Below are 14,434 nucleotides of genomic sequence, written 5' to 3'. Positions count from 1 at the left end.
CAGACAGAACCAAGGGGTTAGATGTGAGTGACCTTAAACAAGACTTACAGTGGCTGTGACTGAGAGAGCCTCAGCTCTCATTACATCATTGACACTTTTCACGTGTGATTGGATTCTATGCCTCTCTTTCAAACAGCAGAAAAAGAGTTGCCTTAGCCTACCATCTTATCTTCTTCCTTAGGTCTGACTAAGCAAAGAGGCAATGGGCTTGTAAGGAGGGCAGAAAGTCAGAGAAGAGGGTTAAGTCTGAATTTAGTTGCTTACCCAAATGCCATTACAGTTGGAATCTTGATATGAGTCCCAGTTGTCTGGCCTACAGAGAGGACAGCCACATTAGTCTTCAGCATGTATTTATCACTCTGAATGTCAGCTTCACAAATGAAAGAATGAATGAATGAGTGCTACACCAAGTGTCACCGACAGCCAACAGGTTCTTCAAGGAAAAATGCCACACGTCATTGTGTGTTGTGGCCCACAGAACCCCCACTCAGCCTCTTTGTCATTCTCTTGGCTTTGGGTGTTTGCTGGGAGCTGGGGACCAAATGCAGCCTTTTCATAACTGACTACGTTCCTGGGTGGTACTGTTGGGTAATGGTGCTGATGAGCGTAATGAACACATCTGCAGTCTATTTTCTTCAGACAGGCGATACCATTAAAGTTACGCCTCTAAAGTCCCAAACATCTGGTTAATGCTTCAGCACTGTAGTCACAGCTAAGATGAATGCTGGCATATCCAGTTTGAGTTCTGAGATGGGATTGGCTGCACATCAGCCTGGGACTAAAATGAAACCCGCACTCCACTCCCCGCAGCCCTTGCCTTACTCTTGGTGGAAAAGGGCTGCCCTTTCTGGGCCCAGGGCTGCCTGTAGAGCTCGAGCAGGAGGAGGGATAAACATCCACAAGAACCTGTCTACTCACTTGTTCCTTCCACTAGACTGTAAACTCGTATTTCTGTTTGTTCACCACACAGCATGATGCAGAGTGCTTGGCAATGCTCCATGAGCAGTTTGGGGGACAATAAAATGAACAATTATTGTTTTTTTTTTTCATTGAGTTTTACTTCAGTGAGGACACGGAAGTCCCTTCTCTCTGTTAGCACGAATCCCCTAGGCTGGAGGAGATAATTATGCCTCCTGCCTCCTTTTCAGAAGGTAATTTTCAAAATCAGTGATGAGCAGAGACCATTACCTTCTGCCTGGGTATGCCATCTTGTTGCTGTCGTTGCAATCTCTCCCTCGCCAGTGAAAGCCCCGCAGTGTCTGGAAGTGAAGAGCACACATAGGAAAGGTCAGTTCTGCTTTGATGCTGTCCACGGTGAAGGCCAGTCGGAGCTGTCAGAGGGGTAGTGACATCTGCAGTTTCAAATTCAAATATAGTCTGGGAACACCAGAGATCACTAAGAAAATTAAAATGAATATGCTAAGACCTCCCGAGTGAGGTGAAGTATAATATGGTGCCAGGGCCAATCATAGGTGTAGCATGCACACACCACGTGTGTGTGTGTGTGTGCTGTTGTGTATGTGCCAATATGTGAAAGTATGGGGGTGCATCTGTGTGAATTTGTAAATACGTGAGCATGTGTGCATTCACATGGTTACACAAATGCATGTTTCACACATGTGTGTCTGTGTGTACATGTGTGTTCATGTGTATGTGTCTATGTGTACTTCCACACACAGCAGGGCCATCCAACTCCCTGAACTTTCTCTATTAATCATCAACCTTCTCAGGCCCCAAAGCAATTGGTTTATTTTGTCCAACGATTAATAATTTTACTGAATAATTAAAAACTCTAGCCAAACTGGTTATTTGCATGGATTTATTATATTTTGACATGTCTGACTCAAAAGGATCAAGAACCATGATGATGTCAAACAATGGTTTTATTTCTCAAATTGCCAGGTAGAGTATCTGAGATCCCATCAACTTTGGAAAGTTTGTGACATCTGTTACTTGCTTGTTGAATTTCACAGAGAATATTATGATATCCTGACTGTTCTAAATCAAACATGTGCACACAAACACATATACACTTTTAAAAAGTAAGTTAAAATATATTTAAGAATTTTGAAAATAATTCATGATGTTTTCAAGATAACTGTTATCCCCAATGGAGAATTCCAGCTGGGAATGACTTCAGGAAATGAAAACAGTCTAGGCCTAAGATCCACTTTGATGGTCCACGTGGAGATAGCATAAAGGATTAGAAACATTATAAAATGGTGTATTACCAAATTAATAATACATTCAAATGGCATTCAATCTTGTCTTATTAAAGGAAAGAAATTTATAGGAAGCAATGCAATATTTACTGAACGTCTGGTTACTCTTAACAATACTTACTGGGAAATCACTATATTTGTCTGAGTCGGCATCACTGAATGGCACAGAATTTTGTGTAGCTCTAGAAGAAAGAAAATGAAACACCTGTGAGCTAAGAAAAAAGAACGTGTGTTTGTGAAAATAAATACAGACATGTTTAGATATGACTGTGTTGAGTTTACTTAACAAAACCCCACTCTAAAAATAAAATTAAGGGCCTAAATAAAAATTTTAAAAGTAAAGATAAAATTGAGTACCAGCCCAAATTTACTTATTTCTGTTCGCCACTCAACAGAACGATTTTCTCTCTGACATTTTTCTTGACCTATATGGGTAAGTAAAATATAATGAACTCAGGTTTTAGAGGGCGTGGGATATGGCTGTTGAGGTTCTCAGGAAAGCAGACTGCATTTTGGGGCCAGTCAATGAACTTAGTACTAGAGATTTTACACATTTTACACATTCTGGGACAAAAGTCTTTTCTTAAGATTCTCCTCTTTTAAATCACTTCATCTGAGAACCGTTAGGCATTTAGTTGTCAATCCCCTTCAAGAACCGGGTGTAACTGATGTGACTGATGATGGAGCAATTAATGCCAAAAACTACGCATACCTCCTTTGAACGAGGATTTCCCTTAAATCTTTACCACCAGACTCTCCCCAGCTTCCAAATGCCAAATATTGTTTTCCCTTTAGGAGAATCACTTACAGAGTAGCAGGCAAGTGCCGTCATATGGCAGAGTGAGGTTACTCTTGGCACTTAGAGTGTAGAGAGAGTAACACGCTCCCTTATAGGTTTTAGTAAATGGTCTTCTGAATCAAGGGCTTCTCAGCAGTTCTGAGAGTCTCAAGGCTAGCGAATTCAGCCAGAGCCAGCATGGAGCCTAACTGCTGGTGTGGAGCCTGTCTTAAGAGCTCTGGGATGGTGGAGCCACTGGAAGTCTACTTTATAGATCTCTTGGGAGATGACATCCCCTGTAAAAATAGGTAGCATTCTCCTAGGTATGTATTTGACCTCTTGGATAGCTGTTTAAGGCTCCTAGTTGAGAAAAGGAGGAAAGACACAGAGCAAGAGAAAGAATAAGAGGAAGAGAGGGAGGGAGAGGGATGGGTTAGGTAGGAGAGAGAGGATGAACAAACCCAAACAGCCATATTATCAATCTGAGAAAAAGCACTGGGTAAAAGGTCTCTCTCAATGATGTCAAAACTATCTCCTTCTACCTTTGCCACCTTAGGGGTGAGAGTTTGTCCTTGAAGGAAGGAACAATGAGTTGTTTCTAAAATTGGAACACTTGGTCTTTAAACTAACCTTTACTTGTTTATTTTAAAGGCTCAAAGTAGCTCACCAAAACCATACATTCTAGACATGCATAGGTAGATTGGCCGTCCTAAATCTCATAAGTTGTAATTTACATAAACTCCACAATCCCTTATTCATACCCTGCATATCCAAACAGTCCTGAAAACCAAGAGTGGTTTCTTATTTTCAATGTTGAAGCTAATTTACTTGGTGGCAAAATTTGACCTAAACCAATCTAAGGCAATTCATAACCTGCTGCTGCTAAGTCACTTCAGTCATGTCCAACTCTGTGCGACTCCATAGATGGCAGCCCACCAGGCTCCCTTGTCCCTGGGATTTCAGGCAAGAACACTGGAGTGGGCTGCCATTTCTTTCTCCAATGCATGAAAGTGAAAAGTGAAAGTGAAGTCGCTCATAGCCTATACCCTACTTAATATGACTATCCATATATTTCACTGCTGAAATATAAATGTGTTTAATCAGGAGTGCTAAGAGTGTAAGTGAGTGTGGTGAGTTATAGTATATGCACGATATGTCACTTTCTTAAAATCTGGGAAATTCTGAATTCCAAATTACATCTGGCTCCAAGGTTTTGGACAAAGTATTGTTGACTTTTACTATCATTGCTTCTGCAAAACTGTATAAAATATGATACATTGTGTATCCTTATAGGTGCCCGGTTGTATGCCAAAATATTCATTCATTCATTCCATAGCTATTTTTGAAGTCCCTACCATGTGCCAGACATCATATTAGATATTAAGGATGAGTATTAGATACATTTCCTATGCTAGAAGAGCTCAGTGATGGGTGGGGAAAACAATGCATTAATAGATAGCTACAGTGCTATGGAGAAAATTCTCTAAGAGAGTTGTGCACGCAGAGGGAAGACATTTCCCTCTCTACAGGGAAGGAGACAATCTTAAGGTGAAAGTTCAAGGATTAGAAAGTATTTTCAAAGCAAGTAATTGGGTGACAGGCATTGAGGTAGGAAGGAAAAATATGGGAAGCCCTTTAACATAGCTCTAGGTTCTGAAATTAGACTCCTTGGATTTGAATCCCAGGTCTGCTGTACATAACCTTAAGGCAAATTATTTCATCATTTTTACATCTGTTGGCTCATTTGTAAATGGGGTCAATGTCAGTACCTGCTTCCTTGGACTGTTGCAAAGACTAAATGAGTTGTTACATGTGAAGTGAGGAAGACCTTTGCCAAGCATGTGATAAGTATTCACAAAATATTAGCTCTTTTCTTTATTATGCACAGTGCTAACAGCTATCCCAAGGGTGGCTGCTAGGACTGGGCAAACAGGCCTAAGTTGTCTGCTCTTATGACATTTTGGTTTCTGGATATATCCCCAATTCAACCCATGGGTTCTCTTCAGATTTTCAGGTTCCCAGCCATACAATGTCCAATCCAGTTATGCATGTCTATTATTTTTAGATATTTTTACCATAAATTTCTTTGCTGTAAGTACCTTCACAGCAAGCATTTTTGTTACAAACATTCTCACTGTGTAGCTAATTGGCCATGAGACAATTTTGCCATAAAAGGTAAAATGACTGGTTGATAGTTTGTTTTGATATGTATCATACGAAAATCATGACAAATGATGATGATTTGCCCCAACAGCCAGTTTCTTATTTCTAAACACATTACAGTAGAGGAGAAAGAGCCTGAGGGCCTGAAAAAGTGCAAGTTTGAACTCACATTTCCCATAAACCTCTGGAATGTTTATCAACAGACATGTGACCAGATGCCAGGATCACACAACAGTATAGAGGCTTTCATAACAGAATACAAATGTGTGTGTGCTCAGAGGTGTCCGACTCTTGCAGCCCCATGGACTGTAGCCCACCAGGCTCTTTTCTAGGCAAAAACATAGGAATGAGATGCAATACAAAGCTTGGGTATAAATATGCATCCTAATATTTGAAAATTGATACTTCCTCTAACAAAGGAAGAAATTTTAGCAAAAAGAAAAACTGTGATGCCGAATGAGGAGGCGAATCAATGTGTAAAGCACTAAGAATGAGAGACCTGGAAGACAAGTGCTCAGGTACAAGTCACAAAATAAGGTCAGTCATCTGCACAGTAGTGCCATTAAATCTACGCACCCTTTAAAGGGACTTCCGTGGTGGCTCAGATGGTAAAGCATCTGCCTACAATGTGGGAGACCTGGGTTCAATCCTTGGGTTGGGAAGATCTCCTGGAGTAGAAAATGGCAACCCACTCCAGTACTCTTGCCTGGAAAATCCCATGGACAGAAGAAACTGGTAGGCTACAGTCCATGGGGTTGCAAAGAGTTGGACATGACTGACTTTCACTTTTCACCCTTTAAATATATTCAGATATTTTGTATTTAGTAATAAAGTCTCTTCAATTTTGTAATTAGCCTCATGGCTAATTAGTTATATGGTGAAACTAATGTTTGTGGCAGCAAAGATGTTTAAAACAGGAAACTTATAGTGAAAATACCTAGAACTCCAGTTGGCTGGTGCAGCTAATCACCTGCTTGCTGCTCCTGCCCTTTGCCTGGAGTCTAGCTGACAAGCTTGACCCAGTGAGCAATTGTGACTGCAGCTGAATGTTATTCATTACATAATATTGAGCTATTCAAGCTCAAAATGCCTAAAACTATGTCATGAAACTGGGGCATTACAACAAAAGAAAACTAGGGAAAATAAAGTATCCATGAGTATCTGCCTCACATTTGAATCCCAGGCAGCAGTGCAGGCTCAGAGTGGCTCTGTTTCTTCTGCACATGGATGTGTTACATGCATCTCTGTAAGATGCAATGAAAGCAGAGAAAACCATGGAAAGATCCATCCTGACATAGTTACATGGCTCACCGTGTGGCGGGGATAGGGACGGAGGTGCGTGGCAAGAGCAGGGCGGAAGCAAGAAGGAACAAATGAGAAAAGCCAAGAACGATGAATTAAAAATGTGATTAACATAGCATATGATAGCCTGTGTGAATTTATGTGAAATAATAAATAGGTGGGCTTGAGCATTTGTTAATTCAATAAAAAGAATAAATTATCGATATTAAGAGGGGACCCTCCTGACTCACCATTGCTGCAATTAAAAAAAAAAATTAGGCAGTGTATAGGCACTGTGAATTCTGATCAGAACAAAACAACAAAATCCTTGGCTGCCCCATGGTAGTAGCCTAGTATCCTACACATTTGTGTCTATTAAATTAGTGTTTTTTCTTTGTTATTCATTTGTTTCTTCACTGAGTCCCTACTGAGGTCAAGCACTGTGGTAGTGACCAGGGCTAAAAAGTTTACCAAGAAATGGTATCCTCACTCTCAAAAGCTGTTGGTAGGTGTGGGAGACTGGTGGGGAAGCAGCCAGGGAAGAACAGGGTGCAGGATCACGTGCCAGGGAGCATGGGGGTACCGAGGAGGCTAGCTACGTGGTCGAAGACAGGCTGGGAGCTGGAAAACTTTTTCCCATGGGTGGAGATGCCACCATTGCATTTTGAAGGCATTAGAACAAACAAGGGGGCACAGAGAGAGGCAAGGAGCAGGAAAGACGTTCTTATTGGTGGGGATTTTATGAAAGGGTTAATGCAGTAGAAGACACGTAGGTCTTTCTCTACTACCTGTTGACTGTTGCTGGATCAGGCGTTAAATGAACTAGAACCAACCTGTTCATCTGAAAGTGGGGCTCAGGGTCAAGGGACAGACAGTGTAGTGGTTCTGGGTCCAAATGTCATGTGTATCCATGACTAGTTCTGTGAGTTTGGGAAAATAACTTTACATCTTTAAAAAGGGGGACAAAAATGGGGTCTGCTAACAGGACTGCATTTACAAGAGTTCCTGGTAAAGAGACAGTACTGGGTTATTCTTCTTTGTCATTATTATCACTGAGCCACAGGTTATTTGAAGAATAAATGAGGTTGCATGTAAATATGATTTATAAACCAAACAGCACTGAATAAATTGTGACCTGGTATGAATTATACTAGAAGCACAGTGGTTTTTAGAAGAAGAAAAACATATTGCTTTTGCTTTTTCATAAAAAGAATTTCCCTTTTAAATTGGGCCTGATAAATCTCTGGCCACAGATGCTCTTGAATTCAGTGTTTCAAAGGTGGTGCAATTGCAGAGATGTCATTTTGGTCCTGCAGGCCCATGTTTGACACAGAAAATGTAATGATGATTTCAGCAAGGAGGAGACAGGAGTCTCAATTCAACAAGAGCTAGGCATGATGAAATGATCAGGGGCCTGGGGACCTAGGGACCTGGCTGTCTCTCAGCCCCCCAGCATCTTCTTTCATGTCTGATATTCCCCCTCCACTCCTTATATCCTGATGCTGTCCGCCTCCACCTCTATTCATGAAAAGCAGTGTTGATAACTGTTTCCGGGATCCAGGCCAGCACTTCGCACAGCTGGCTTACAGGAACTCATGTGGGCAGATGAACCAGGAAAAGTTTTTAAACTAAGAGGTTCTGAATGTGGGTCAGAAGCACAGCCTTCTCCTCTCCTGAGATACTTTCAAAGCTATTCAGCGGCTTTAGCTACTATGAAGCTGATGAGATGAAGGATGGAGGAACATAGGAAAAGTGCCTCTGTTGTGGGCTCAACTGTGTTCACCAAAGAGAGCTGTTGAGGTTCTAACCCCTGGTCCCTGTGAATGGGAACTGACTTGGAAAGAGGATGTTTGCAGATGTTGTTAAGTTAGGATGAGGTTATTAGTTCAGTTCAGTTCAGTCACTCAGTCTTTGTCTCCCCATGGACCTTCAGCACGCCAGGCTTCCCTGTCCATCACCAGTTCCCAGAACTTGCTAAACTCATGTTAATCAAGTCGATGATGCCATCCAGCCATCTGATCCTCTGTTATTCCCTTCTCCTCCTACCTTCAATCTTTCCCAGAATCAGGGTCTTTTCCAATGAATCAGTTCTTCAAATCAGGTGGCCAAAGTGTTGGAGCTTCACCTTCAGCATCAGTCCTTCCAATGAATATTCAGGACTGATTTCCTTTAGGAGGTAATTAGGATGGTCCCTACATTACCAGATGGCCAACACTGAAACCAGATTGATTATATTCATTGCAGCCAAAGATGGAAAACCTCTATACAGTCAGCAAAAACAAGACTGGGAGCTGAATGTGGCTCAGATCATGAACTCCTTATTGCCAATTTAAGACTTAAATTGGAGAAAGTGGGGAAAACCACTAGACCATTCAGGGATGACCTGAACCAAATCCCTTACAATTAACAGTGGAAGTAAGAAATAGATTTAAGGGACTAGATCTGATAGACAGAGTGCCTGATGAACTATGGACGGAGGTTCATGACAGTGTACAGGAGACAGGGATCAAGACCATCCCCAAGAAAAACAAATGCAAAATAGCTGTCTAAGGAGGCCTTACAAACAGCTGTGAAAAGAAGAGAAGGGAAGAGCAAAGGAGAAAAGGAAAGATATACCCATTTGAATGCGGAGTTCCAACCAATAGCAAGGGGAGATAAAGCCTTCCTTAGCTATCAATGCAAAGAAATAGAGGAAAACGACAGAATGGGAAAGACTAGAGATCTCTTCAAGAAAATTAGAGATACAAAGGGAACATTTCATGCAAAGATGGGCTCGATAAAGGACAGAAATGGTATGGACCTAACAGAAGCAGAAGATATTAAGAAGAGGTGGCAAGAATACACAGAAGAACTGTACAAAAAAGATCTTCATGACCCAGATAATCATGATGGTGTGATCACTCACCTAGAGCCAGACATCTTGGAATGTGAGGTCAAGTGGGCCTTAGGAAACTTCACTACGAACAAAGGTAGTGGAGGTGATGGAATTCCAGTTGAGCTATCTAAAAGATGATGCTGTGAAAGTGCTGCACTCAATTTGTCAGCAAATTTGGAAAACTCAGCAGTGGCCACACGACTGGAAAAGGTCAGTTTTCATTCCAATCCAAAGAAAGGAAATGCAAAAGAATGCTCAAACTACTACACAATTGCACTCATCTCACATGCTAGTAAAGTAATGCTCAAAATTCTCCAAGCCAGGCTTCAGCAATATGTGAACCATGAACTTCCAGATGTTCAAGCTGGTTTTAGAAAAGGCAGAGGAACCAGAGATCAAATTGCCAACATCTGCTGGATCATGGAAAAAGCAAGAGAGTTCCAGAAAAACTGGAAGCCAAAGCCTTTGACTGTGTGGATCACAATAAACTGTGGAAAATTCTTCAAGAGATGGGAATACCAGACCACCTGACCTGCCTCTTGAGAAACCTATATACAGGTCAGGAAGCAACAGTTAGAACTGGACATGGAACAACAGACTGGTTCCAAATAGGAAAAGGAGTACGTCAAAGCTGTATATTGCCACCCTGCATATTAACTTCTATGCAGAGTACATCATGAGCAATGCTGGGCTGGAGGAAGCACAAGCTGGAATTAAGATTGCCAGGAGAAATATCAGTAACCTCATAGCAGATGACACCACCCTTATGGCAGAAAATGAAGAAGAACTAAAGAGCTTCTTGATGAAAGTGAAAGAGAAGAGTGAAAAAGTTGGCTTAAAGCTCAACATTCAGAAAACTAAGATCATGGCATCTGGTCCCATCACTTTATCGCAAATAGAAGGAGCAATGGTGGAAACAGTGGTTGACTTCTCTTTTTGGGGCTCCAATATCACTGCAGTTGGTGATTGCAGCCATGGAATTAAAAGACGCTTTTTCTTCTTGGAAGGAAAGTTATGATCAACCTAGATAGCATAGTAAAAAGCAGAGACATTACTTTGCCAACAAAGGTCCATCTAGTCAAGGCTATGGTTTTTCCAGTGGTCATGTATGGATGTGAGAGTTGGACCAAAAGAAAGCTGAGTGCTGAATAACTGATGCTTTTGAACTGTGGTGTTGGAGAGGACTCTTGAGAGTCCCTTGGACATCAAGGAGATCCAACCAGTCCATCCTAAAGGAGATCAGTCCTAGGTATTCATTGGAAGGACTGAGGCTGAAGCTGAAACTCCAATACTTTGGCCATCTGATGCGAAGAGCTGACTCATTTGAAAAGACCCTGATGCTGGAAAAGACTGAGGGCAGGAGGAGAAGGGGACGACAGAGGATGAGATGGTTGGATGGCATCATCAACTCAATGGAGATGAGTTTGGGTAAACTCAAGGAGTTGGTGATGGACAGGGAGGCCTGGCGTGCTGCAGTTCATGCAGTCACAAAGAATTGGACATGACTGAGCAACTGAACTGAACTGAATTAATCCAACATGACTGGTTATAAAAGGAAAAGACAGACACACAGGGAAGCTGTCCATGCACGAAGAGGAAGGCAGAGATGGAGTGATGCAGCTGCAAGCTCAGGGTTGCCAAGGATGGAGAGCCACTGCCAGAAGCTAAGAGCTAAGGAGGATTCCACCCAGAGTCTCTGAGGGAATATCAGTGGGACTAGAGTCTCAGAGGGACCTTGCCCACACATTGCTTTCAAACTTTCAACCTCCAGAACTGGGAGAGAATACATTTCTATTGTTCTAAGGCACCCAGGTTGGGGTAGTTTAGTACAGTAGCCCTAAGAAATGAATATAACTTCTCAGTTCAGGTATAAGGCCTGACTCTCTCATCTCTGGAGAGTTCTCCCCTCTGTCCCTTCACAGTGAGAGCCAGGCTGGACCAGAATGCACTCAAGTGATAGGAACTGCCTGTAGGAGAGTGAGAATGAAAGCAACAGGGGCCCGGGCAGATGGCATGGTCTCAGTGAATATGTTACAGAGAAGGAATATTATTTTGAGTCATTAAAGCATTATCTGTACATGTAGCACCTGTGGTCTGGCTCCAGAACTAGAATGTGAGCACTCGGGAGGACACAGTTAAGCAGGAGCCTAGGAACCTGCCATGTTCCCCCACCAGGGCTCAGGCCAAGAGTCTGCATCTTTAAAACCTCCCAAATGGCTCTATAGCTTGAGTTGAGACATGGGAAAAACTGAGGTTCGGAGACATGAAGCGGCCCAAGTTCTCAAATCTGGCTCAAGACACAGCACTGCAGAGAAGTCCAAAAGGGGATGTTTCCAGAGAACAAGCGTGGTCCAATACACCTGGGGGTATATGTTGGGTCCTTGTGGCTGGGAGAAGTTACCTTTTTTTAAAACTTTTTGGCTACACCATGTGGCAGGTGGAATCATAGTTCCCCGACCAAGGATCAAACCCATGCCCTCAGCAGTGGAAGCAGAGGCTTAACCACGGGAAAGAAATCCTGGAAAAATTACCTCTGTAAGACTCAGTTTCCTTACCTTCAAAATGGGAATAGTGATGGAATTATGAGAATTCCATGCAGAAATGCAGTGAAAGTTCAGTATCTGGCCCTGGGAATAGTGGCCGTACAGTGGCAGGCAGCAGCCCCGCCCCAGTGACAAGAGAAGGAGCTGGGTGGAAGGAGACCTATGCTATTTTGCCTCTTAGTCCAACGTTCCTCTCAGGATACTGTTTCATCTTTCAATATTCTGGACAGTAGTTATGACACCCAGCACAATCTTAGAGTGAGCTGGAGCATGGGATTTTAAACTGAGACAGGGAGGAGCATAAAGATGGCGGAGGAATAGGACGGGAAGACCACTTTCTCCCTCACAAATTCCTCAAAAGAACATTTCAACGCCGAGCAAACTCCACAAAACAACTTCTGTAGGCTGGCAGAGGACATCAGGCAACCGGAAAAGCAGACCATTGTCTTCAAAAACAGGTAGGAAAAAATATAAAAGACGAAAAAGGAGACAAAGGAGGTGGGGAGGGAGCTCCGTCCCGGGAAGGGAAGCCCGTCCCGGGAAGGGAATTTTGAGAAGAGAGGTTTCCAAACACCAGGAAACACTCTCCCTGCCGAGTCTGTGGAGAGCCTTGGAAACACAGAGGGCAACATAACAGGAAGGAAAAATAAAGAAATAATTAAGACCAAGAGATTACAAGCCCAACAGTAACTCCCCCAGCGGAAAAGCAGCACAGACGCCTGCATCCGCCATTGGGAAGTGGGGGCAGGGCAGAGACACGCGGGAGGCGCGGGCTGCAGTGCTTTGTAAGAATCGGGCAGGAACGCCCCACGCGCAACCAGAACGATCTAACTTGGGCTAGCAAACCAGACTGTGGGACAGCTACCACGCAAAAAACTCGAACATAAGACACCGCCAGGACCGAGCACAGAACAAAGGACGGAACGGAAAAAGCCGGCGGCAGACCATCCCCCGCCGGGGACAGGCAGCCAGAGCCGTAAGGGCTGGAAAGGGGCAATTGCAGACCCGGAGAGACTTTACTTACCTAACTGCAAGCAGGCTTCTTTGCTAAGACTTCTGGGGGTGCTGGACAGTCACAATCTGCCCCACGGGGGACGCCAGTGGTCCACCCAGAAAGCTGAGCAGCAGCGGCAGAAAAGGTGACAAGCCGCGGCGATCACGCTCACCAAACTCCTGAGCTACTCGGACCTGGGAAGGGCACAAAGCGCAGTCCCAGCTGAATCTGTGCCTCTGAGGGCAGCCTGAGCGCCAAACCTGAGCGGCTTGGACCGGGGAAGTGCACGCAGCCTAGGGCCGGCCCCAGACGGTTCCCGGCTGAGCATCGTAGAGCCGGAGCGGTTTGTGCGCCACGAGAAGGGACAGGTCAAGTGGGGTGGAGACACTGTGTGCACACGACAGTGCTATTTGTTTGCAGCATCCCCCCTCCCCCCTCCCCACAGCGCGACTGAACTAGTGAGTCTAAAAAACCAGCAAACGGAAGAAGTTAAACAGAGGGAACCACCTTGGAAGTGATCCCACACGGCCCAAAACATCAGAGAAGGGCCAGATATATTTTTACTATTTTTAAAATCATTCCTTTTTTTTTTCTTTTTTCTTTTTTTTTTCTAACCTTTTTTTTAATTGTTAAGTCATTTCTCCTCTAATTTTTATTACTATAACCTACTATTACTATTTAAAAAAAAAAAAAAGAATTTTTTTTTTTTTTTTTAAGGCAAACACAATATATAGCCTTTGGATGGTTCTCGGTGGTTTTTTTGTTTTTTGGGTTTTTTGTTTTGTTTTGTTTTTTTTGTTTGTTTGTTTTTTAATAATTCTTGGTTTTTTTTTTTTTCTATCTTTCTTTCCTCCTTTTTCCTTCTGCTTCTTTTCTTTAATATTGTATTTTTGAAAGTCCAACCTCTACTCTAGATTTTTAATCTTTGCTCTTAGGGTTTTTGTTGTCAATTTCGTACATTTAAAAACCCAAACTTCACTACCCAAGTTTACCTGAGAGCGAGATTACAGGCTTGACCACTCTCTCCTCCTTTGGACTCTCCTTTTCCTCCACCAGGTGGCCTCTGTCTCTTTTCTCCCCCATCTCTTCTCTATCCAACTCTGTGAATCTCTGTGTGTTCCAGACGGTGGAGAACACCTAAGGAACTGGTTACTGGCAGGATTTGTCTCTCTCCTTCTCATTCCTCTCTCTTATCCTCCTGGTCACCTCTGTCTACTTCCTCCCTCTCCTCTTACCCGTATAACTCCGTAAATACCTCTGAGCGGTCCAGACTATAGAGCGCACATAAGGAAGTGACTACTGGCTAGCTTGCTCTCTCCTCTTTTGATCTCACCACATCTCATTCCAGTTACCTCTAACTACCCGCTCCATCTTCTCTTCTCCTTGTAACTCAGTGAACCTCTCTGAGTGTCCCTCAATGCGGAGAAACTTTTCGTCTTTAACCTAGATGTTTTATCATCGGTGCTGTATAGATGGAGAAGTCTAGAGGCTACTGTAAAAATAAAACTGAAGACCAGAAGCAGGAGGCTTAAATCCAAAGCCTGAAAACATTAGAGAACTCTTGAATTCACGGAACAT

The 14,434-nt window shown here is 43.1% G+C and overlaps 1 protein-coding gene across 1 annotated transcript in view; it reads right to left on the bottom strand.

Moving 5' to 3' along the window:
* Positions 1–14,434, bottom strand: part of AOAH (acyloxyacyl hydrolase) — a 203,006-nt gene that overhangs the window by 113,334 nt on the left and 75,238 nt on the right. Inside the window, exons 7-9 of the mRNA XM_068973018.1 lie at positions 2,344–2,404; positions 1,189–1,259; positions 265–313 (exon numbers count right to left, since the gene is read on the bottom strand). Coding sequence (XP_068829119.1) covers positions 265–313; positions 1,189–1,259; positions 2,344–2,404 — 181 coding nt within the window. The remainder of the gene's footprint in view (positions 1–264; positions 314–1,188; positions 1,260–2,343; positions 2,405–14,434) is intronic.

The sequence above is a fragment of the Capricornis sumatraensis genome, chromosome 5, assembly GCF_032405125.1.
Source record: "Capricornis sumatraensis isolate serow.1 chromosome 5, serow.2, whole genome shotgun sequence".
In the NCBI taxonomy this organism is placed as follows: domain Eukaryota; kingdom Metazoa; phylum Chordata; class Mammalia; order Artiodactyla; family Bovidae; genus Capricornis; species Capricornis sumatraensis.
The sequence above is the reverse complement of the archived record's forward strand: the minus strand, read 5'-3'. Positions and strand labels throughout refer to the sequence as shown.